The sequence below is a fragment of the Rutilus rutilus genome (assembly GCF_951802725.1).
Source record: "Rutilus rutilus genome assembly, chromosome: 9".
NCBI classification, from domain to species: Eukaryota; Metazoa; Chordata; class Actinopteri; order Cypriniformes; family Leuciscidae; genus Rutilus; species Rutilus rutilus.
This window is the reverse complement of record NC_140223.1, coordinates 27153971-27178559: the sequence shown is the minus strand read 5'-3', so window position 1 is coordinate 27178559 and position 24589 is coordinate 27153971. Positions and strand designations below refer to the sequence as shown.

Sequence of the window (24589 nt, the reverse complement as noted above, 5' to 3'; positions counted from 1 at the left end):
ACTGTCTCATTCCACAAATACGGTAGACTTTGGTGCCCTGTGAGAGCACAGACTCAAAATACACTGTACATGGGCACTGATGGATGGATGTACGGTTCAGATGTCACTATCTGTTGCCAATAAAAGGTGAAAGAGAGAAACGTGGGACATTGGGCGGTTAGCTGTTGACCATATCCAGTGGTGCACAAACAATATTGGTCAAACACATTTTTGGCAGTGAAAACATAATTAGACAGCACTAAAAATTTTGAGCTGAGATAAGAAAATAACCTCACACCTTGAAATTTCAACAGCCTTTAGGCCTAACGCTTGTTTTAACAAGATGAAACTTGATTTATCAAACAATTAAATGAAATGTACATATATAAACTCAAAAAGAATATCAAAGATGTATAAGTTGCTGTTTACATGTGAATAAATTCTCTTCAATATTGACTGCAGATGGCAGCATTGCTCAGTGAATGCAGAGACGAGATTCTTAATCTACGTTTGCAGGCTTATGAATTCAGGGTGATTGGGACACTTTTTGCCATTGAGATGACTTGGGAAAAGTCTACCAATCAACCTGAATTCACTTCAAGTTAGATGTAAAAATGTCTTTACAGTGTGATTTTATGCTTGATTAATTAAGATGCTTCATTTAAATTAATTTGTAAAAGAACATTTGGCTAGCCAATGATGACTATTTATTGAACTGCCATAACAAATAACAATACAATTTTTGTGATCCATCGTCAAAGACATTATGATATTATTGTCAGAGATATAGAGTAAAACGCCTATGTCAGGTAATATGTGCAGATGCCTATAGATGTTAAGATTAAAAATCAGAACCAACCTTAAAAGATCTATGTGCAGTTATTTATCTAATTCTTTGTCAGCATTTCATTTTATCCAAGTCTGTTTCTTATTTTTAAGGATTTAACCAGAAATAAATCTTCAAGGTAGCTGCATGCTCTGCAGGCTTTTTTATTATTATTATAATTTATGTTAATGTTATAATTCCATGTTTTCTGTTAAAGATGTACATTTTCTAGTTCATTTTCAGGAGGATAGTGTCTGCAATTAATGTAGGCTACTTTTCGTTTCGGTGAACCGGACAGTCTACGATTTTCCACCAGGAGAAAAAGAAAGAAGAGAAGTCCACTTTCCATTACACTGTCCATGCGTTACAGACATTGTAACGATGATTAATCATTATAGTCATAATAACAATAACAATGTGTTTAATTGTCACTATATTTATCCATGTAAATAGACAGTAACATGAACACTGACACTGACACCCATTTTACAATTGTGCGTTTATAAATAACGGCAGCGCATAGTTACATAGCGTATTCCAACACCGCCTCTAAATAAAACTTTATAGTGGTGTTTAGCTCGTAACTGAATCAATCAGTGTTTTGAACGAATCGTTCTCTTACAGACTTCACGCTGGATCTAAACGCCATGAAACATCAGTGTAAATGAATCTTTTTGGTGAACTTATTCAAAAGATTCGAGTCACTGGGATGAATCAAAATCCCGACCCCACCATAGACAGTAAAAGAAAGACCCCACCAGTAACGTTACATTTGAATCACATGTCTCTCACAGCCCGCTAGGATGATTGACGTTAGATTCCTCCAATCAACGAGGTCGGTTCCAAACTGGGCGGGATTCTTAGTTGTGTCGTAACAAGCTAGGCTGCAACAACCCCCCAGTCTCAACTCCTCCATACAAACACACACGAGCGCTGCCTTGTTTTGGTCTGTTACGGCTTCGCAAAAGAGAAAACTCAGCGACTTTTGGAGGAACTTATGCAGCTGTTCAAACGGACTCGGTACGTTTCCGTTGTAAATAACGGTCAGATGCACACTCTGCGCTCGTGCTTTGTTTAATTGCACTTTTGGGATTTTTGCAGACAGCGCTTTGATCTCCGGGGTAAATGGGTTCGTCGTACGCTGCTGACTGCGCTTGTTTTGATAATGCATTCGGATCTCCGGACTGAAAAGGACACTGTTTTCTAATTTTCACTGTTTAGTATTTTTGTACATCATAAACTTGGTGCTTTCCGGTAACTTACTTGCAATATTCTTTGAGGATCCCTGATGGATTATTTAAACTTAGTTTTAACAATGTAATGCTGCTGAAGAAACTGTTATAACTGAAGCTTTTGTCGGTACGCACAAAAGTGACTTTTTGAGGTCTATTTTTCTATTTTTACTCAATGGAAAAAATTATATCTCAGCGTTCACATTTGGTGAAGAGTACATGCATTAGGCTTTGACTTTCAATCCTGCAATTTTTCCATAAGTTATTTTTTATACCATGGCAAGTCCGACCACGGAGCAAGGATGTTTTTCGGATGTGAAAAAGGTGGGTTATTTAAGGAAACCCAAAAGCATGCACAAAAGGTTTTTTGTACTGAGGGCAGCGAGTGCCTCCGGACCGTCCCGACTGGAGTACTATGAAAACGAGAAGAAGTGGAGACACAAGTCTGGAGCACCGAAAAGGTCCATTCCGCTGGAGAGCTGCTTTAACATCAACAAAAGAGCGGATTCTAAAAACAAACATCTCGTTGCGCTTTATGCCAAGGATGAGTACTTTGCCATCGCTGCTGACTGTGAGTTAGAGCAGGAGTCATGGTATCAAGCCCTCGTTGATCTTCATAACAGAGGTAAAGTCCACGAACCTGCCACGGGCCACGGAATTGGCGAGGATAATTACGGCGAAGCCACGCCGGGACCTGCCTTCAAAGAGGTTTGGCAGGTTATTTTGAAACCAAAGGGTCTGGGTCACATAAAGAACTTGATTGGCGTTTACAGATTATGCCTCACTAATAAGACTATCAGTTTTGTGAAACTCAATTCAGATGCGGCTGCAGTGGTCCTGCAGTTGATGAACATTAGAAGATGTGGTCACTCTGAAAATTTCTTTTTCATTGAAGTTGGGAGATCCGCTGTGACAGGGCCCGGGGAGTTTTGGATGCAAGTTGATGACTCAGTTGTGGCTCAGAACATGCATGAAACTATATTAGAAGCCATGAAAGCCATGAGTGAGGAGTTCAGACCCCGCAGCAAAAGTCAGTCATCTTCCAACTGCTCAAACCCCATCTCAGTGCCTGTCAGGAGGCATCATCACAATAATCCTCCCCCGAGTCAGGTTGGCTTAGGCAGGCGCTCTCGGGCGGAGAGTGTGACAGCCACTTCTCCTGTAAGACCCGGCAAACACAGCCATTCATTCAGAGTGAGAGCGTCCAGTGATGGGGAGGGCACCATGTCCAGGCCGGCGTCCGTGGATGGGAGTCCAAGCAGCCCGAGCACAGCCCGCCCTCAATCGCAGCGACACAGGGGTGGATCCAGACTTCACCCTCCGCTCAATCACAGCAGATCAATCCCCACGCCCACCTCGCGGTGCTCCCCCTCAGCCATCAGCCCCGTCAGCCTGTCTTCCAGCAGCACCAGCGGCCATGGATCCACGTCTGACTGCCTCTTTCCACGCCGCTCTAGCGCCTCCATATCTGGATCGCCCAGCGATGGCGGATTCATTTCCTCTGATGAATACGGATCCAGCCCTTGCGACTTTCGAAGCTCCTTCCGTAGCGTGACTCCGGACTCGCTTGGCCATACTCCGCCTGCTAGGGAGGAGGAGATAAACAACTACATCTGCATGGCCAAGCCCGGTTCACTTCATGGCAGCGGGAGCCAATCGCAAAGCCAATCCAGAGGAACGCCATCGAGACTAGAGGAGCCCGAGTTGGAAAAATGTTTCCGGAAACGAACGCATTCTTCTGGTGCATCGCCGCCAACTCCGTGCCATCAAAAGACTCCCTCACAGTCATCTGCCGGATCGCTGGAGGAGTATACTGTAATGATGCCGGCATATCCACGAAGCCGCACTGCATCATCATCGTCGTCAACGTACAGGCACTCATTCATGCCTACACATTCATACCCAGAAGAAGGCATAGACGCGTCACAAGCAAAAGACCACAGTGGACCAGATCACAAAGATGACGGCTACATGCCCATGCTGCCAGGCGTTGCACCTGCGACCCCAACGGTGAAAAATGGTGACTACATGCCCATGAGTCCAAAAAGTGTTTCTGCACCACAGCAAATTATCAACCCCCGGCAACACACGCATGTGGACTCCAATGGTTATATGATGATGTCACCAAGTGGCAGCTGCTCTCCAGATGGCACAACAAACTATGGCAAGATCTGGACTAATGGCATCAACCCTAAGCTCTCCGTAGAGAGCATGGAAGGTAAAGTGTCATCTTGTGGAGACTACATAAACATGTCCCCGGCTAGTTGTTCAACGACCAGTACACCTCCAGACTGCTTTTTCAACCCTGTAGAAGATCCTCCCAGGCCAATGTATGCTTACTTCTCTTTGCCCCGCTCCTTCAAGCACGCCAACAGGAAGCAGGACCAGAGCCCTCTTCGGATACCACTGGGCTCTAATCGATTGCCGTATGCAGAATCTTCCTCGTCTTCGACGAGCAGCGACAGCTTGGGTGGTCAGGGCAATTCCCAGCAGTCTGCTGTCAAACCCAAAAGGTCAGAGGGCAACAGTAGGCTGACACGGCCAACACGGCTGTCATTAGATGCTATCAAAGCAAGTACTCTCCCACGAACACGTGAGAGTCCCTTCCCCGCAGAGCCCAAAAGTCCTGGAGAGTATGTCAACATTGAGTTCAATGACAAGCCGTTTTCATCGAGCTTAGCGTCACTGTTCCCACCTGTGTTTTCTGTAAGTGATGCTGAGGCCCAATCAGACCTTTCATCATCTGAGTACATGAACATGCAGCCGGGGTCACAGGCCAGGCAGTTGTGCCCAGAAACTTCCTGTTCAGATTATGTCATTATCACCCCATCAAACTCTGCATCCTCCCCTCCGCTGCCCTGTGAGAGCATATGTGAACGTGACTACATCAGCATGCAGTTAGCATCCTGCACTAGCTTTCCTAACACACAAATGATGCTGAGGACCGAGGCCTTGCCAGATGCAGATGCCCCTCCTTGTTCTGTATCACCCAATCATGGCGTGACAGCGTTAAGCGGTGCCCCAGGAAGACAGGCTCTGATCGGCCCTTTGTCAGGTCTTGGTGCATTTACACGGGTTAACTCCACTTCCGGGTGGAACCAGGGGGCTAAAGTAATCCGGGCTGACCCACAGGGTCGACGACGACACAGTTCAGAGACTTTTGCCTCCACTACAACAAGAGGGTCAGTTGACACATCAGCCACCTGTCAGTCAGGTGATGTAAAACGCCACAGCTCCGCCTCCTTCGAGAATGTATGGTTAAGACCTGGCGAGGCCTCTGCTGCTCCTCCTGCATCTACAGTAACCAACGGACGAAGGGAAACCACTTCAGGCCCAAATCCCACGTTAACAAACCATGGCCAGAACGGCCTGAACTACATCGATCTGGATCTAGTGCAGAATGGAGAGCAGCATGTTCCAGACTGGAATGCGTGTCAGTCTCGACCAGTGGAGCTGGGAGCCGTGGAAGGTATAGAAGAGCTCAGTGCCTACGCCAGCATAAACTTCCAGAAATCAGATGATACCAGAGGGAATCTCGCACACAGAGAAGGTAAGAAAAACTGTTATCAAAGGAGTATCTGAGAATGTTTTGTTCTTTACAATTGGCAAATGTAAGCTATTCAATTCTTAGTGTCTTTGTGTTATCATTCCTGTCTAGAACATTTAATGGGTAATATGCATATCATGTTATTATTTATAAAACAGCCCCCATTTATCTGTGCAGTTTGAGTCTTTGGTGGAAAATCCCTTTCTGAAATCTTAGGAGAGAGCTGAGGGGGGTTTAGATTCCCTCCCACTGATGACTGGGCCTCTCTTCAGGCTGATAAATAGACATATTTGTGAATGGAGGCAGAAAGGGTTAGCATGTCTACACTTGTTCCTGATGCGACAAAAGGAAAAAACAGAACATATATGCAATTGTGAGTCACTAAGCAGCTTATAGGTTGTCTTTTTCCTGAATGGAAGTTTACTTAGTGTGCGAGTCTACTCTTTATGTATGTCTTTGATATGAATCAAGCGCTGTGAGAAGCCTACAGAGCTGCCACTACTGTGCATTCTTCACTTCGCCCAAGGGTTTGTGTGTCATGCCTGGCTGACTCTGTATCGTCGTTGTTTTAGTTTATTTACTTGCCCTCCAGTGAGTGTAGGGTTTTCCACCCTCTTGGCCTTCCTTTACTTCTCTCTTTTTTCTCAGAATGGTGTGTGTGTGTGTAATGATTGCATATCAGGTTGATGACAATGCTTTCACATACAATCAAAACTATTTAGGTAGTATTGATTCTAACTGCATTAAAATACATTTGAAAATATATTTATAGACAACAGTAACTCATATTTATATTCATATTCAAGTATTGCTCATATTTATAGTTGCATTTATTAGTATAGAATTACTGCATAGCCTAGATGTTGTTATTCCTGTTCTTATGCGTTCACTGAACTAAATGAATGTTAATTATAGTTAAATATTTATATGCACTTCTGTCTTTGTTGTTTTATCACTTCATTGCTTATGCTGTTTGCACAAAAAAAAGAATATTATTGGTTAATTGAATAATGACAATTTTCATTTTCTCACTCTTGATTTTTTTTTTATTATTGTGAAAGTGGAAATTCAAGATTTGAATTTGATAAATTATGACAGAATTATTATTTCGTCATTATTAAATGTTTTTTGCTCAACTGTGTAATGAATTTGCCCTAGTCTGTTCTAAGGAAGCAGTTGTTTTGATGGGGTGAGAGGGGTGTGTGTGTGTGTGTGTGTGTGTGTGTGTGTGTGTGTGTGTGTGTGTGTGTGTGTGTGTGTGTGTGTGTGTGTGTGTGTGTGTGTGTGTGTGTGTGTGTGTGTGTGTGTGTGTGTGTTGTTGAGAGAGTGCACAGGGGCTTCAGTGTTGTGTAACCAATTTATGTTTTTACTCTAGGAAGCCCTATGTGTCTATGTTGGTATTTTAGTAAAACCCCCTGTGTGTCTCTGGAGGCAAGAGCTGTGATGATTTTAACACGGCTGCAATAAATGCAACATAGTGAACATCATTTGCAGGAAATAGAAACACCTCTTCTTACTGTATATGCCCTGAATGATTTTAGTCTAGAGCCCCGAATGTTTTTGCCTGCAACTGCTCAGGACTTTAGTGGAAATGAGAAAGGAATTAAGTAAATGTTAGTTGTTTAAACTTAGTACAGTGCTGTGACTGTTTACCGTGCTGGATGCTGACTGATAAAATTTGCTCTTGCTTTTCTCTCTCTCTTTCCTCATATACACATACGCACACACACACACACACACACACACACACCACGTGACTGGTAAACCGGAAAAAAAGTGCCATAGACTGTAAAAGTGCAGTGCAGACTGGACAGTGCATTATTTTGGATTAAAAATGTCTAATTTCACTGAAATTTCGTCGAACTGACGGGAGCATCTCCTGTGGAGAACACAGCTCATGTCACACAGCTCATACTGTATCTCTTCTAAAGCGAAACACAGTAGACACGCGATTGTGCAGCGCAGAGCAGCTCACTCGCACTGTATGACGTGACCGATTAGTTGTCCAGTCCGGTTTCTTTCACACTGCGCAAGTTTTCCGAGAATGCGGTTGTGTGAGTCCTGAAAATGTACAGGTGTGAGCTCGGTTATAGAATGAGGTTGTCACTCCTGTAAATCACTGGACTGTGTGTGAGCATAACCATATTAAGGACTCACAAATTTGTCACCCTTTTCACCCCTGGTGAGTTTGCATCTCTGAGAAAGGAGAGTTGAGATATAGGCAAATTAAGAGGTGTGTAATGCCGCCTCCTCTTAACCCCTTAGAAACGCCCGTGTTTGGCCGGTCTTTTGTCTAAAAACCTACAGTTCCTAATTTCATCGGCACATGTTCTGCCCATGGCATGCTCCTGTGTGGTTCAGCGCCAGTGCCACCCATCTCTATGGTAACGCTGTTGCTGCACTGCTTTTTTCCCCATGTCACAGTGGATTAAGGGGCCACTGGCTGAGACGTCGGGGGCTTCAGAAAGCCGCATTAGGATTGGGCAGTGGGGTGGGGCGGGGTGACAGAGTTCTTTGGTGGGTTTGGTCAGAGAGTGAGACGATTATAAGCCCAGCCCACCTCAGGCCACCGTGATGGGGGTCACCCTGCGGAGTGGCTTCTTGTCCTCTCTCTCTCTCTCTCTCTCATCCTTCTCGTTCCCTCTTGCTCTGTTTCAAACACGTTTTCCTTTTTGTTTTCCCTCCCTTTTTTTGCATCCTTTAAGAGATTTGAAATGCCATTGTGCAGCAGCCTGACGGGTTAGAGGCGGAGCTCTGGGATCATAATCAGATCAGAGAGAAATCATGGGTATTCAGGGTAGAACCAAAGCATCCGTTCAGGATGAAATCAGGGAGCTGTTTTGAGTTGAAACTAGGCTATTGTTTAGTTGTATTGTATTGTTTTATTGATGTATACTGAGTATGCATTACCTTTCAAAACTTTGGGGTCTCTGACATTTTTTTGAATGTTTTTGAAGTATCTTATGCTCACAAAGGCTGCATTTATTTAATCAAAAATACATTAAAAGCAGCGTTTAAAATATCATTACAGCTTTTTTATTTTAATATATTATAAAGAATTTTGTAACAACATAAGTCTTTCAATTTTAATGCATGTTTGCTGAACAAAGCATGAATTTCTCTCCAAACAGGACTGAAAAATCTTACTGACTCGAGACTTTTGAACAGAACTCTAAAATCTTATCTCATTTACATTCTTCAGAAAATGATTAGGCCTATTATTTTTCATTTTCTGAAGAATGGAAATGATATTTTCATGCTTTATCCTCCACCAAAATCCGAATTCTGAATGCATAGAAAAGTAATTGCACATCTTCCCTCAATAAATGAAACATTTTGATCTGTCATTATTAAATGATGCAGTTATGCAGCACATCATGTACAGAAATATCCTAACACCTAAGTATGAGCAATAGTCATAGTGCATTGTTAATGTTAACTATTAATTGAGTATTTATTTAAATAATAGAGTATTTATACAAATGATTATGGAAATCTCTATTTGACGCATGAGCAACGATAGCTCAGGCAGGAAGCAGGTTCATAAAAATGGCTGAACTAGAGATCACTGTCAAGGTCATCAGTAGTGGGATGAGGTTGGCAGGTCTAGTGCTTTGTTCTTTGATGAGATCCTTGGAATGCGTGTGAACGGGGAAATGAGAGGTGTGTGTGTGTGTGTGTGTGTGTGTGTGTGTGTGTAGCTCCAGGGTTGGAATGTAACAGCAGCTTTTGTGCCTGTTTTACAGAGCCGCTTGTTAAAGTCGACCCAGGCAGAGATATGGAGGGATGGAGAGGAAGTAAAGAGAGAGGTAGGAAGGGGCACATAGTAAAAGGAGAGGGAAATAAGGAGGGTTTAAGAGATTAACTGATCAAGGCCGTATGTAAGAGGAACCAGAAATTCTCCAATCAGTGTTTCATGCAGGATGACCCATCTACATCCATACAGCATATAGGATTTGTTTTTGCTTTGAAGTGTTTTAAGGCAGCTATAAAATGTTTGCTTAATAGGGATAACCTATTCCTTTAAGCCCTCAGAACATTTTAAAGTACGCATGTGCATTCATACAAATTGTGTTTTTGGTATCAAGGTAAAAAATTAGCTCAATGCCACCAGAAATTACAAATATCAAAGAAATGTGGAAGATTGTGCATGGATTCCTCAGTTCTTTTTCTGTAATATTTAAAGTGTTCCAGTTTCATAGTGTTTTTGTCTTGCATCTTATCTACATTATAGATATATCATCTATATAGTACCTGTCCAAAGTTTGGAAACATTACCATGTTTTTGAAAGAAGTCTCTTATGCTCACCATGGCTGTATTTATTTAATAAAAACAAAAAATAGTTAGAATTGTTTTCTGTTTTAATCAATTTAAAAATGTAACTTATTTCTGCAATGTGAAAGCTGTATTTATAGCATCATTACTCCAGTCTTCAGTGTCACATGGTCCTTCAGAAATCATTCTAATATGATGGTTTGCTAAAAGAAATATTTATTATTATTATTATCATCAATGTTTATAATAAAAAAAAAACTGTTAGGGAACTTTTTTGCTGCTTAGAATTTTTGTGGAAACTGTGATACAAGTCAAACATTTGTGGCAAGATTTTGAAAAAGAGAGTGAGAAATTAATACTTTTAATTCATCAAGGATTGATCAAAAGTGACAGAAAGCTTTTGTAACATTTTAGGAATGTCTTCCCTATTTAATAAAGGCTTCAATAAATGCAAATAAACAGTGTTCATTGAACTTTTTATTCATCAAAGAATCCCGAAAAATTTATCACGGTTTCCACAAAAATATTAAGCAGCACAAATGTTTTCAACATTGATAATAGTAAGAAATGTTTCTTGAGCAGCAAATCATCACATTAGAATGATTTATGAAGGATCATGTGACACTGAAGTAATGATGCTGCAAATACAACTTCACCATCACATGAATAAATTATATATAAATATATAAATAAATAAATAAAATATATAATAAAATATATTCAAACAGAAAATAGTTACTTTAAATTGTAGTAATATTTCACAATATACTGTTTTACTGTATTTTTGATTAAATAAATGCAGCCTTGGTGAGCATGAGACTTCTTTTGAAAACATTAAAACATATATATATTTCCAAACTTCTGACAGGAAATTAGAATGTATTTTAATTAATTAATTACTTAACGCAAAAAGGAAAATTCATGCTGTTCCAAACATGTATGACTTTCACAAAAGAAGATATTAAGAATATTTAATATGCAGTTGTTTTCCATACATCAGCAGTGGACTGTGGCTGTCAAAGTAAAATAAAAAACAGTGAAGAGTTTCTCTGGTTACAGTATATGGCTATATAGCTCTATATCCAAGTATTTTAAAGTCATGTAATTGTTTTTTGGAAAGAAAAAAACAGTTGCCATGATGATTTTATTTTTTTAAATCACATCTCTTAAATGTCATGTTCTCTTTTGCATATTGGTATTAGCTGTACAAAAGCAAGAGTTTTGCGAACTACATTTTCAGTAAATAAACTACTTAAAACTGCTTAACGTTTCTTCACACATGCTATCGTTTGGCTTCATAAGACTTGAAATTCACGCACAATAGTTTAATAATTGTATTGTATTGTGTATTTTTGCGCTTTTTTTATTTTTTTTGAGCTTGACAGCATCTGTCCTCAAACCAATTTCAATGTGCAATTCATCAGAAGAAAGTTGTACAAGTTTTGGTTGAGAAAATTAATGACAGTGTTATCACTTTTGAGTCAACTATCTATTTATATTGAAGTGCAGACGTATATAGAGATTAACAGAAATGCTGATAAACTGAAGTGGAAGTAACAAAAAAAAATCAGTTTCTATCTGGTGCTATGAAGTCAAATATGAGCTCTATCCAAGACGTGATTACTCGCATAAATGACTACTCTTCTCATTTATATAATTAATGTTGAATTCTGTGGTTATTGTATCATTTCCACATCAGAGCATTACTTTTTGCTTTATCCGCCAAAGATAGAACCACATGAACTCCCACGTCCCCTTTTGTTCTTCAAAGTAGTTCTAAGTTTGTCAAAAATCTCACACAGAGTACTCGCACTGCTAATGTGTTGCTACTATTTAGGGTTAGGGTCGGAACGGAAGGGAAGGATGTGGTGAGCTTGGCCAGGTATCAGAGTGTTCAAGCTCCCACTATGAGACTTGGCATCAAATGGGTGGACGTGAGCCATGGGTTTGCAGGGATTGATCCGTGCTGCTATTCCACCACTGCTTGACAGGCATTTGAGCCAGACGGATGGATGAATGAGAGCAGAGTGTTTTGCATTGTCGGGCGCTGGTTGGTGTCCCAAAGTTATGGACTTTTGGACGGGACATAGGGGTCTGTTTTTAAGAGATCGCAATGCCTGGACTGACAAGTCAAAAGTCTATCAATAGCTTTAATACAGCAGACTTTGTTCCTTGACAGCACTAGATGTGCCCATTCCTCAGATTCTGTCAAGATGTATACGTGTTAGGTTGGGAATTGTATCAACACTTAAATCCTAAAATAAAACTGCGACGCACCAGTATTAAAGTTCTGCCAATACTGATATTTACATACACCACCGTTCAAAGGTTTGGGGCCAGTACGATTTTTTTATAAAATAATTTAATACTTTTATTTTGCAAGAATGCATTAAATTGATCAAAAGTAACCGTTAAGACAATTTTACACAATATTTCCATTTCAAATAATAAGATGCACAAGTATTTTCAATATACATATGTTTCATTTTTGTTGAACTTTTTTCAGAATTCATTGATGAATAAAAGGTTAAAAAGAATCACATTTGTATATAGTAATCTTTTTTAACAATATAAATCTTAACTATCACTTTTTATCAATTTAACACATCCTTTCTGAATACAAGTATTAATTTCTTTCAAAAAAAAAACTAAAAACTGACCCTGAACTTTTAAACGGTAGTGTATATTGTTACAAAATATTTATTTTTTACTGATAGATAGATAGATAGATCTAACAAATAAATGTTACTTTTGAGATTTGCTAAAGATTACAAAAGTGTTATCAAATGATGGACTGCAAAGGTGATCTAAATGTCATATTAAGGGAAATAATCATGCATTAAAAAAATTCATAGGGGTACTAAAATAAAATAAAATGGATGCCTATGGTTGTTTATAGCATATTGTTTTTGCTGTTGTATTGACTACTGACATGTTGGTGTCATGACAACCCTAGTATGTGTTTCCATGTGTCTTACATATGTATGTTTAGTTCTGTTGAGCAAAAGTGCTGAGTCTTTGTTTGTATCTTTTAGTGTATGTGTGTGTGTTTGAGAGAGAAGCGGTACTGTTCTTCCACTCCTCCCAGCTCTGTTGGTCTGGACGAGTTCCTCATGGCCCAGTTGGATCCATCAGCTTCATGTCCTTACTTCACCCCAGCCACACGCACGCCTTCTCTCCCTCTTTTTATTTCTCTCTCCGTCTCTCTCTCTGGTCAGGGTTGGGGCAAGGCCAATGCAAGAACAGAGAGTTCATAAAGATATGACAGGGAAAGATGTGTGTGTGTGAGTGAGAGCGTTGTTTTAGGTGATGTGCGATAATTACGACTCTGAATTATTCTTTACGATGTTATATTTGCTCTTAGAGGATAGCGGTAAATCATTCTCCTCACAGTTCTCCCCACAACAACATAGTAGACGCCATCCAAATGAAGCTGTGGCAAAGTCACTGACTGACATTTGTTTTTGTTTGTGTTTGCATTATTGGCGGTAAATACGACCGTGGCGCGGAGCCGAAAGCCGTTCTGGGACATGTTTCACAGAGAGGCTTACAAACTGTGTTAGCGCTTACAGGTCGCCTTTGACAGTTTTGGATTTGTTGTGCAGTCTTTCTGTGTGTGTGTGTGTGCGCCCTTGTCGCTGAGGTCAGAGCGTCAGTGGAAAGTTTCTCCAGTGAGTCCGCTCAGGCATGCCTGCGCCTCAAGCAAGCCGCCTTTATTTTCTTCTTTCTCTCTTTTTTCGCCCCCTTTTTCTGTGCAATAGTTAGCGTTGCGAGCTCCAGCTCTTTGTTGTCAGATGCCTTTTGTTTAAAGGTACATCACGTGTAAGTGAGTCATGCTGCTCTTGCTTATCAGGGACACTGAGTTTCGACATTGAGAGCCGACTCTTGTCAGGTGAAGTTCACACCTCTTGTACATTTTGGTCTTTTTATTCTGTCGCTGTCTATCATGAGACTTCTATATCTGTCTTCACCAAAAATAAACTTTAAATTAACCAAGTCGTCCCTCATCATTTGCTTTCCATGTGGTTTTCAATATTCATGTACCATGGTACTTCCATATTTATCTATGGAAGTATATGTGAACTCCACATAACTTAATTTCTTCAATTAGTTTGTTTACTTAAAAATTTTAAGGCAATGGATTTCCTCACTTTATGTTGTCAACTCATCAATTTTTAGAGTGTATTAGCATTAGGGATGTGCGAGACTAGTCGACTAAACGAGAATGCTGCTGCTAGTCGACATTGGAAATACTAGTCATTTACTTTTTTTGCATGTGTATTTATATATTATTACTGTATTCTAATACCATTGTATTTATATGATCCATCAGGGTGCAAGTACTATAGTACGTTCATGTTTTTCGGACATGGTGGTAACATGGTAATAAAGTGTCTGTGAAGTACCTTGGATACGATGTCCAGAAAATCTTTAATTTCCCATGGTATTTTTGTGAAGGTCATAAGTCATATCGTTTCTCCCCCTTTCTATCAAGACATGTAACCGCTTCTAAGGTGTGAGCGAACATGAGAGAGCCTTTGTGAGCTGTGTGAAGTAGGTCTCCATAAGCCTCCCCTGATAAGGTCTTTGAAGATCCGCCGTTTCTCACGTTCAGAGGAATGTGAGGAGGCAGAGACGACGAAGAGCAGCAGCAACTTTCACCTCACGTCTGTATCAAAAGAGGCCAGCGGCCGACGGCCATCTTGGGCAGAGAAAATCTGCTTTGAGTCTTGCAGTTTACAGCTCCTAGGATGAGTGCAGCGGCGAGGGGAGGGGAAACCGAGTGTGTGTGTGTGTGTGTGTGTGTGTGTCTCAACTTGCTGAAGTAGGCAAAACATCTGGTGTGTGTGTGGGAGATGGAAGTTTTTCCTTTGCTAAAGGGAATGGTATTTGGCACACGCTGTCTCTTCCACATCACACACACAGAGCTGATACAGCCACTTTGTTTTTCTCTGGCCCCCAAAACGGGCCGCACCATTGTGTTCGCTTGTCACAAACACCAACATTTCATCCTCATTCTGTATCGGGATGTTTTGAACCTTCGATTTATTTCACATTTTATCCGTTTTTTTTCCCTTCAACTGCGGCTGAATTCTGCATTGGTGTGTTATTTCGGGGTGTGTTGTGGAAACCTCTGATGTGGCTGTGTGTGTGGTTTCTCCCCCTGCGCTGTGAGAACGCAAAGTTCTCCGATCGTGAGGTAGTCAGGAAGTTCCTAGTCATCGTTTTGTTTAGGGATGTGCACCAAGACTGATTTCATTCTCTATTATACATTTTCAGATGTTACCTTTCATGCAGCGTGTAATATAGCTGTTTGTGAATGTAAAAGGTCTGCAGTGTTTTAAAGATCTAAGTGCATGACAAATAAAGCTATAGAACCAATTCTGAACTGCTGAAACGAGTTTTCAGCAATTCCAACCTCACATTTTGTTACCTACGTCACAATGTAAAAAATTTGCATAATGCAAATGGTCTTCATTGGCTGCCCTGCGAACAACGTCTACTTTGACCCACCCTCGAACACTGTAGTTGTAGCAGAGACTGGAAGAGTTTGGTTCGTGTTGCCGACATGCAGAGAAAATAAAGTTTTCAAGCGGAGCTGAAATTCAGATATGTTAATCTGTAAGCGGTAGACCAATCACAACAGGGACGTCTGACCAATCAGAGCAGGGTAGGCTCTCGGAAAGGAAGGGTTTAGAGAGACTGAATTTACAAATAAACCGTTTTCAGACTCTTAGAGAAATGTGGTGATGTCCAATGTATATTATGAGAAAATGTAAGTGTTTTCGGGTCCTGGATGCATGTAAACCTATTGTTGGAGACCTCCAAAACAATATTAGGAACCTTTAAAATAGCACAATAGGGGCAATTTAAATGGAAATTTTGTAATCGACTAATCTAACCCCCAGAGGAAAGTCAAAAAAGCAATTTGTTTGAAATTGCTTAATCAATGAATCAAACCCCAATGAAAGCCGGTGAAAGCTATATGCAGTGTGCCTGCCTTGCATTATGATCATTGTACATTCAACTTAAGCATTCACTTAATCAACATTAACTAATATAGACCTATTTATTGAAAAACAACTGAATCAATAGGCAGTGCAGGACCAATAGTTACAAATTCAATAGCCTATTATAAACAGAATTTCTCAAATATAAGCAAGTATGTCCTTTGAATGGATATTTCTCTGAGCTGCGATGGGCATGGAGAAAACTAGCACATTCATCAAATGAAATTATTTCCGCTCCAGAAATACAACAAAAGGTTCATTTAAACTATATTAACTTGACACTAATTTGAATGTAGTTTTTGTAAAAATATAAAACAAAACGTAAATGTCCACAAGATTTCATTTACTAGTATTTTCGATGTCGACTAGCCAGCAGCATTATCATTTCGTCAACTAGTTGATGCACATGCACAATCCCTTGTTTTGTGTCTGTACGAGTGTAAGTTTGATTGTGTTCAGTAAGCGTATCTCACTTCAGAAGTCTAGGATTGAATTCATCAAGAGCCCGTGGTCTGTGTGTGTGTGTGTGTGTGTGTGTTGGCATCAGCGCTGAATGTTCTCTCTCAGCGAATACGACCTGTGTACTGACGTCAGTCAGCACACACTGCGGCACACATCTGTAACCATATCCCTCGCAGCGCGTGGGGATGGATGTGTGTGGAAGTTTCAGTGGGCTAAAAATGTCCCCACTCTCCCGGGTCCTGGCACAGCATGCTTGTGCGTGTGTGTGTGTGTGTGTGTTACGCGGCTGAATGACGTTAGTTCATTGAGCTGATGGTAGATGAGCACCACCCCTCACTTGCGGCCTTATAAGGCTCTCTGCAGAGTAAAGCTCCAAATCCCACCTCTGCAGACGCTGTATGAGTGTGCAGATAACTGTACTGAGAGTGTGTGACGTTACAGTACGCCGTAATGCTGGCTTCTATTACATGTTTATTTTAACACATGCATGTGATGCATGTAATATGTTATGCATGTAAAAGGATAAAAGAGGCACAAATACCCTTTGGGAAAGTCAAGCTGTCGATTACAATCAATATTGTAAGGAGACTAGGATAGTCCCACAGGGTATATGGATGAAGTATATGACATGTTGAAGGTAAAGTGTGAGATCCTAATGTTATTGCAGTCTGTTTTAGTCGCCCAGTTGGGCTGGACATAATAACATCAGCTCAACTAATGGCGAGGGACTACAGTACCTGTTTGGAAACAGTCGTCATTTTGGGAATTCTGTAAGGTATTTCCCAGGCCTTGCAAAGGTACTTTAATAATCTTACATTGTCAATTTCTATAGCATCCACAAATTTTATTACTATTCCAAATTCTGAAATATTTCATTGGCATGATATCGGTCTTCTGTTGAGCCACATTAAAATCTTGGGACTTTTTTTTTCTTCAGCGTCACATGATCCTTCAGAAATTATTCTAGTAAGCTGATTTGCTGCTCAAGGAATGTTTCTTATTATTATCAATGATGAAAACGTGCGATGCTTAATATTTTTGTGGAAACTGATACGTATTTGTTCTCAAGGATTCTCTGATGAATAGGAATCTCAATAGAATATCATTTATTTGAAATGAAAATCTTTTGTAATATTATAAATGTCTTTACTGTCGCTGAATAAGAGGATTAATTCCTTTACTGACCCCAAACCTTTGAACAGTAGTGTAGTGCATTTTCAATTTTACTTCTCAGTACTAATAAAGAATATATCAGTTGTATAATTGAGATGTATGCATGTTGTGGTGCACTAATTCCAGGAATAGAATTCTAGAACCTGATTTCTGGAAATGCAGAACACTACCAGTAGCTCCTTCCCCTCATTCCGGGATGCTGTGACTTCCGGGAGCGGCATTTTTGAGTGGCACTCCCTCTCTTCTTCCTTTTTTTTTCTTTTTTTTCCCACGCTACGTGTTTGCACAGTCCGGCAGCTTATAATTTCACCCTCTGCAATTTTCTCCATCTCTCTGGTTTTCTAAGTAAAGAGGAAAGAGGCCCTAAAAATGGCCGCACTATAAAAGCGCTTGACGTCGGGTTTGCTGCGGAGATGTGAGGGGGCTTTCATGTTCTCAGCGTTGCACTATTAGACCCGCGGCTCTCTGCTCCACTGCTGCACAGCTGTATTTATAGCTGAGGTTTGTCTCAAGCCACTGCCTCTTCAGCTGTGAGCTCAAGCCTGGTCCTTCCCATAGATTTTAAACTGGGGCCTAATCATAACCGTGAGCTCGTTCACAGGGCCTAGTGGCATGCCTTCTGTGTACAGTTGAAATAAGTAATGGAAAAGGATCACAATTGGTTTTAGAGGTTAAGTGATGAATCTGTATTTGTGTTGAGTGTAAATAGCAAGTCGTTCCATGTCGTAATGGATAGTGCTCTTTCATGTATGACATCATGATGACTGTGTCCAAAGCAACAACAGCTTCAGGTAAAAGGTCTGGGAACAAAATCAGACCAGTCTAAACAAATAAGCTCACTCCGATACAGGAGTGGCTGTGTATTCCAGGGCAGAACTGTGTCAGAATAATGTCGGCTGGATGGAAAGAGGGCAGCGGTTTGTAAAGGAATACGTACACGGATACAAACTTAGTAAAAGAGAACGTCAAAATTGACCTTATTTAATTTCTTAAAGAGACGGTACATGTCGAAATTAAAATTCTGTCATCATTTACCCTCATGGGGTTCCAAATGTACTTCTCTAGCCTGGTTTCCAGAAAACGGGAACGGTTTCCCTTACAGTTTTGCGAAATATTCCTTTTTCGAATTGCCTGAAAACCCACCTCATGGGAGCGTTTTTTTGCGATATATGGGATTTTTTGCGACGTGTCCATTGGGCGTTTTTTCAATTCACAATTTTAATTTGCATAATTAGAAGGGAAATGGAAACGCAGCTTCTGTCTTTATTATGTGGTGTGTGATTTTACATAAGCAATTTACTGATCGTTCTTTTCCATTTTTTTTTTTTATGCAGTTGCACAGATCAGGGGCCAGAGCATTTGTAGATGCAGTGTCTCATCAAGGTAGTCCATACAACTTGTGCTTCATGAACAAATATTTATTTTTGAGTTGGATCGTTTGAACGAATCAGTGGATTCAGTTCACAAAAACTGGAATTCAAGAACCAAATCAGTTCTATTTGTCAACCGAATCATTCAATCACTGACTTGGTCTGTTCCTAACTCAAAGCTATCATATGGCTTCAGAAGACTTAAGAAATGTAGCACACAAGTTGTATGGACTACTTTTTTTATACTTGTATGCGGTTTTTACGTAGTCCTCCCCATTCATTGTAATTGCATGGTAAAAAGTGAGCGATTTCATTATTCAAAAAACTCTGTGTTAACATGCAGTCACATGAAATTTCACAGACAAAACCGATCCGTTATCCATTGTCAATATCGCAATGTATGAAGCTCGGCTCGCACAGAAGTCGCTTTCAAACCAAACAGCTTTCTGTTGGTCAACATGGCGAAGTCGCATGCTGAACACAAGCTTGAAAACCAGCGAAATCTGCATAGACAGAACTCCCAGTTATGCAGATTCCTATTGGAATGGCTGGATTTTGCCTGTGATATGTTGCAGAGCAACTGTAAATGGCTGCAGATTTACTCAGACATAAATAATACAGGTTTAAAACAACATGAGGATGAGTAAATGTTTTTTTTTTTTTTTTAGATATCCAGTTTCTCATCACATTATAGAAATACAATAGAGTGCCTTTGCATGTTGACTTTAAACCCCTGTATCTGAAATCATGACCAGTCATAAGCTCAGCATTACGGCGCATATGAGTGACGTCTTAATGCCGTCACCATTTTTTTCAGAAGTGATCGTGAACGGGTGTGTGTGTGTCTACATTCTGATCTTTTAATCACAGTCAGTGAGAGTGTTATATAATAAAAACAGCTTGTAGTTGTTTGTGTGTGTCTGAGTGGATTAGAAAGAACAGTGCGATTGAACAGGGCAGGAGTGGAGTCGGGAACAGCACTTTCGGATGAGGCTCACAGACTCTTGTTGAATGGATAAAGAGAGAGAAACAGAAAGAGAGTGGATTGTCTCTCTCTCTCTCTCACTCTCTCTCACTCTCTCTCTCTCTCTCTGTATCTGCCGAGCGATGATGTCATAAAACTTTTGGCTCCTCTCTGGCTGTTCAAATCTGTGTTGAACGTTTCCAGGGAAACAATGATGCTTGTTTATCAACCGTTGGCAAGGTCAGTTACTCCTCAGGCTGAAGGAAGGATCCAAGAAAGAGTGTTTTGAAATAAACGAAGAAAAGGAGGATTTGCTTGTTTTGGTGAACGAGAAGGCGCTACTGTCAAATGCATGTTCCGAAAAAAAAGCAGATTAACTGTGTTTCTACTGTAAATAGTGCTTTTAGGTTTTGTTTTGTGTTGTCCGTGGCTGTTTGATCGTCTTGCTAATGTTCTTTTTCTCCTTTTTTTCCACCAGAATGAAGAGTAGAAAGCCGCCGCTTCTTCAAGCACCAAGACTCAAAATCTCTCCCCGTTCACCACAAGCCGGACCTCAGAAAACTGGACCTCAGTAAACTCAGTAACCTCATTTTCCAGGACCACATTATCACCCAAACCCATATGGACAAAACAGATCTCATAACATCACGTATCCGGACCTCACAAATGCTGGATTCCACTTACCATAAATCTCCCAGAACCGGACTTTCACTGTGCGCACCTTTTTTGACATTACTGTTCAACTGTTACATACTCGGTACAAATCGATTTCTGCCATGATCAAACGTGGTAAAATGGCACCTTTTTGGGGTGAAGGGCAATGCTACTTCAGTAGTAGTGGTAGTAGTCTCTAAAACAATGTTACATTAATAATATTTCTGTAAATGATGGTACAAATGTTTTTGGTACAGGGATGCTTTACAAAGCAGCCATATTGTGTTGGGTTTGCAACAGTGTTGATTGTACCCGTTTCCTTCAGTACTGCCAGACATTTCCATTACAGATGAGATTACATGTTGCAATCCAACTCTCAATTAGACACTTTTATACACCCAGTATGGACGACCTCAAACAGCCAGACTTGACCTCAGGACTTTACGAAAGAGTTTACACACACACTGTGTTTCAGCACTGTGAGCCATGACTGACCTCATGCTGCCAAACACACACTGTGATGTCTGTCAAACCCTGGTTTCATTTCATACCTGCTCACATTACATCCTGTTTAATTGTAATAATAAGCATGTAACTTATCTGGAGTTTATACTGGCCTCCAAACAGAACTCCACCCCATTTTTTTTTTTTTTTTTTTTTAAACCTTATTATTATTTTATTTTATTTTTATGCAATTTTTTTATCAGTTGGAGTATGTCTTGTATAGAATATATATTAACTTCTAAACAAAACTCAACCCTAAAAAATGTTGGTACTATTCTATTTTTTTTTTTTTTTACAATTTTTAAATCTTTCTTTTTTTTTTATTTGTTTGTTTTCATGCTAATTTAATTAGAGAATATCTCATATAGGGTATATGTTGGCTTCCAAACAAAATTCCACCCAAAAAAGTCCTTTTGGTACTATTTATATATATATATTTTTATACACACGGGTTTGGTTACCATAGATTGAATTTTCCATTACTACCTGATTTGGCAACTGACAATTCAGTTGAGATTTTGTGAACGATGTCGGGCGAACATTTTTAAATATGACGCCAACATCACAAGTGAATAAGAGGCCTTACAGCCCTGGTTGGGCTAAATAAACAGCTTATTCTTGCTGTAACTAATGTTTCTGATCAAATTGTACCGATAGTTGGTCAAACTGAACAAAGACTTGCACAAGAATGTGTCGTAAAGTTTCCGTAAACGTCTAATCCTTTAAGTGCAAGTGGTTTTTACAGTCAGGCAGCAGTACTTATTTTTATTTTTTTTCATTTTTAGCATCCTGCTGTTAAGCCTTGGAAGCCAGTCAGAGTTGCTTGCAACTTTTTTTAGGCTGTTTTATTTCATTACAGTTGAATCTTTTATTTCGTAGGGTTTATTTTTGCTTATAAATAATACGCTGTGGCGATGGTAAAGTCACAGCAGCAGGTTTAACAAAGAAAAAAACTCAAAATGTCTGTCATGTTTGCTGCTGAAATTAAACAAACAATGAACAATCTGTAAATTATTGAATATATAGAAATGTTGTTCTTGGTTCTCTTTTAAGAGTGAAAGTATTTAACATTTCATGGTTGGTGTTTCATTATAATTTTTGTTTTCCTTAAGAATCTCGACACGCGTTTTAAAAATGTGTCTACTGTTTTTAAGTTTCTTTTTGTTGGGAATATTTGCTTTTATAGTCAAATGTATAATCCAATCTTTTTGAGAGAATGGTACAGTTCTATAGTTTTCTTAATTTTTAAAAGATGGTTAATGTAACACGCACATCAGGGACTTCCCCCTCACCCTCCCACCAACTCCGAATTGAATCACTTTTGGGAACCTGTTACACTTGTTACACGGTTCCCTGAGCTCTGATTGGCTGTGACAGTGATGTTCCTGTAATCTGATAGGCCGTTCTAAAGGTTGCCTGTCATTCGATAGGTTGCAGTTGTCGATTTAGCACCCTGCGGTTGTGTTGCGATACAGAGTGTGGGGCTTCACTCTTCCCACCATTATGTGGCCAAACCTTCGACATCTCAAACAAACTTGTTCTTCTTTGTAAATAATGAATTGTATAAAAGAAAACCGATGATTGGTGGATATTGGACTGACCAGGGATGTTTGGTTTTATGGATGCTCAAAGCAAGCAGATGATTGGTCACCTTTAATGAATGAATTGAAACATGTAAACGGTATGAGTGTATGTACAGATGAATGCACATGTAAACAGATGTTTGTTTTAAATGAATGAAATGAGCGGCAGTAAGGAGAGGGCTGTATATACCCCTCCTCTCCCCCCTATTTAGAAGAATGGTATCTTCTGGAACCTTGACGTGTAATAAAGTAGAAGCGCTTATCTTTTCTGAACTTCTTGTTTCCTGTGCTCTTTATGACTGTCTTTTGAGCTTTGTGTCTCCCTGATGCCATACAAGTCGAGAGGCTATATCGCGAATAAGGCTGATGTTAAAAAACAGCATGCAGTGGAGTGCCTGCAACCCCTCCCATAATAATCAGATTCATGATATAGTGCGGCTTTGAGTGCCTTATAACTTTAGTATTTTAATTCTTTTTTGGTGTTCGAGTCATTTTGACTTGGAGAGGATTTTCTTTTTCCCAAAATTGTAAATGTTTTCGCATTGGACTGAAAACGTACTGACTTGCTCAAACATGGTGTAACTACTTCCCAAAATTTGGGGGATAATTTTTGTACTTTGTGGGGGGTTATTTGTCCCACCTTTCACACAGAGATTCTGGAAAATACACGGAAAAAGTGACACGGGATTTGACCCGGGTTCATTTGATTTTGGTTCATTCACACTGCCAGTGATTTTCCGGAATCAGAGAGTGCGTTCACACACAACCCGTAACCCTTGTGCATTTTTTGCTCTGATTCGATCATAAACTTGCGCATTACGTACCGCTTCACAGCTGGCGAACGATCCCGCGCTTCAGCGTCATCACTACGACACGGCATTATTACGGCTTTTGTTCACACAGCGTGCGTTCCGGGACTGAACACGGCAATGTTACTAGGTCCCCAACCCGGCATCGATCCCGGCATCAATCCCGGGTCGTGTTTGCGTTTACACAGAAGGCACTCTGGCAATTTGCCGGCAATTTCCCGGGTTCAAAGCGCTGTGTGAAAGGGGCTTAGGTACCCAACCCGGCATCGATGCCGGCATCAATCCCGGGTCGTGTTTGCGTTCACACAGAAGGCGTTCTGGCAATTTCCCGGCAATTTGCCGGGATCATCGCGCTGTGTGAAAGGGGCTCTTGTGGTGTTCCTGGTCAAAAATGGCTGGCCTACAAAACAATATCTTATAAATCTCCCATTATGCTAGATTATCACCAAATATTGGATTCAATCTTTTTGTCAAGTTGTTTTCTTTCAATTAGGAAAAGTTTTGAGGCCTGATTATAGGCCTCATTGATCTGAACTTATACTGGTCAAAAATGACCATCCACTAAAAATGAATGGCGGAAAAATGAAGTGTTCAGGAACACGTTCGTCAAGTTCATATATGTACATGTTGCAAAGATAAAGCCCTTGTACTTAACTCTTTCTCCCAACTGTTTACCAGGGACGTACGCATACTCGAATGAAGAGCGTGCTTTAGCACAGCTGGAGTATGAAACCGAGCCATTGGGATCTAGTAGTGGTATAATGGTGGGGGTTTTACCTGTACATCTGTCCTCTAGTCATATTTTACTACGTCTTGGCTTTTATTTCCATAGAGTCAGGTACTAAACAGGAGAGTCTGGAATTGCAGCACATAGACTGGGGCTCTAGAGGCCTGCAACATATGGAAAGTCTTTCAGAATGTGGAGAAGGAAAAAATGACATGAGGTGAACCTCATCAATGGAGTTCTCCACAGACATTCCTTCAGCAGGAGCTCAGTGACGGGCCAGCAACAAGCAAAAGATCTCCTTACTCTGTGTGTGTGTGTGTGTGTGGGTGTGGGTGTATGGGGTCAATTTGTGTGGGTGGAAGAAGAGGTAGATATACACTCTCAAGACTTTAACCTGCTAGCTTGTAATAGTATTTAGTTTGTAATTAGATTGGAACATGCTTTCTGGCAAAAAGTCCTGCATGTCCTTGTT

The 24589-nt window shown here is 40.3% G+C and overlaps 1 protein-coding gene across 2 annotated transcripts; it reads left to right on the top strand.

Moving 5' to 3' along the window:
- The first annotated feature begins 1600 nt into the window (after positions 1–1600).
- On the top strand, positions 1601–22854 carry irs1 (insulin receptor substrate 1). 2 transcript variants are annotated; one of them, XM_084419534.1, is made up of 3 exons: positions 1601–5587; positions 9331–9393; positions 20319–22854. In XM_084419534.1, exons 1-3 carry the CDS (start codon positions 2314–2316, stop codon positions 20321–20323), a joined length of 3342 nt encoding a protein of 1113 aa, XP_084275660.1. In that variant the 5' UTR covers positions 1601–2313; the 3' UTR covers positions 20324–22854. The 2 variants fall into 2 exon arrangements, with proteins under 2 accessions (XP_084275660.1, XP_084275661.1); XM_084419535.1 differs by lacking the exon at positions 9331–9393.
- Positions 22855–24589: the final 1735 nt, after the last annotated feature.

What these genes read in the sequence shown, in the direction of transcription:
- irs1 (XM_084419534.1), top strand. Translation starts at nt 2,314, where the DNA reads ATGGCAAGTCCGACCACGGAGCAAGGATGTTTTTCGGATGTGAAAAAG. An exon ending in GAATCTCGCACACAGAGAAG is followed by an intron (nt 5,588 to 9,330) that starts GTAAGAAAAACT and finishes CCTGTTTTACAG; the next exon opens with AGCCGCTTGTTAAAGTCGAC.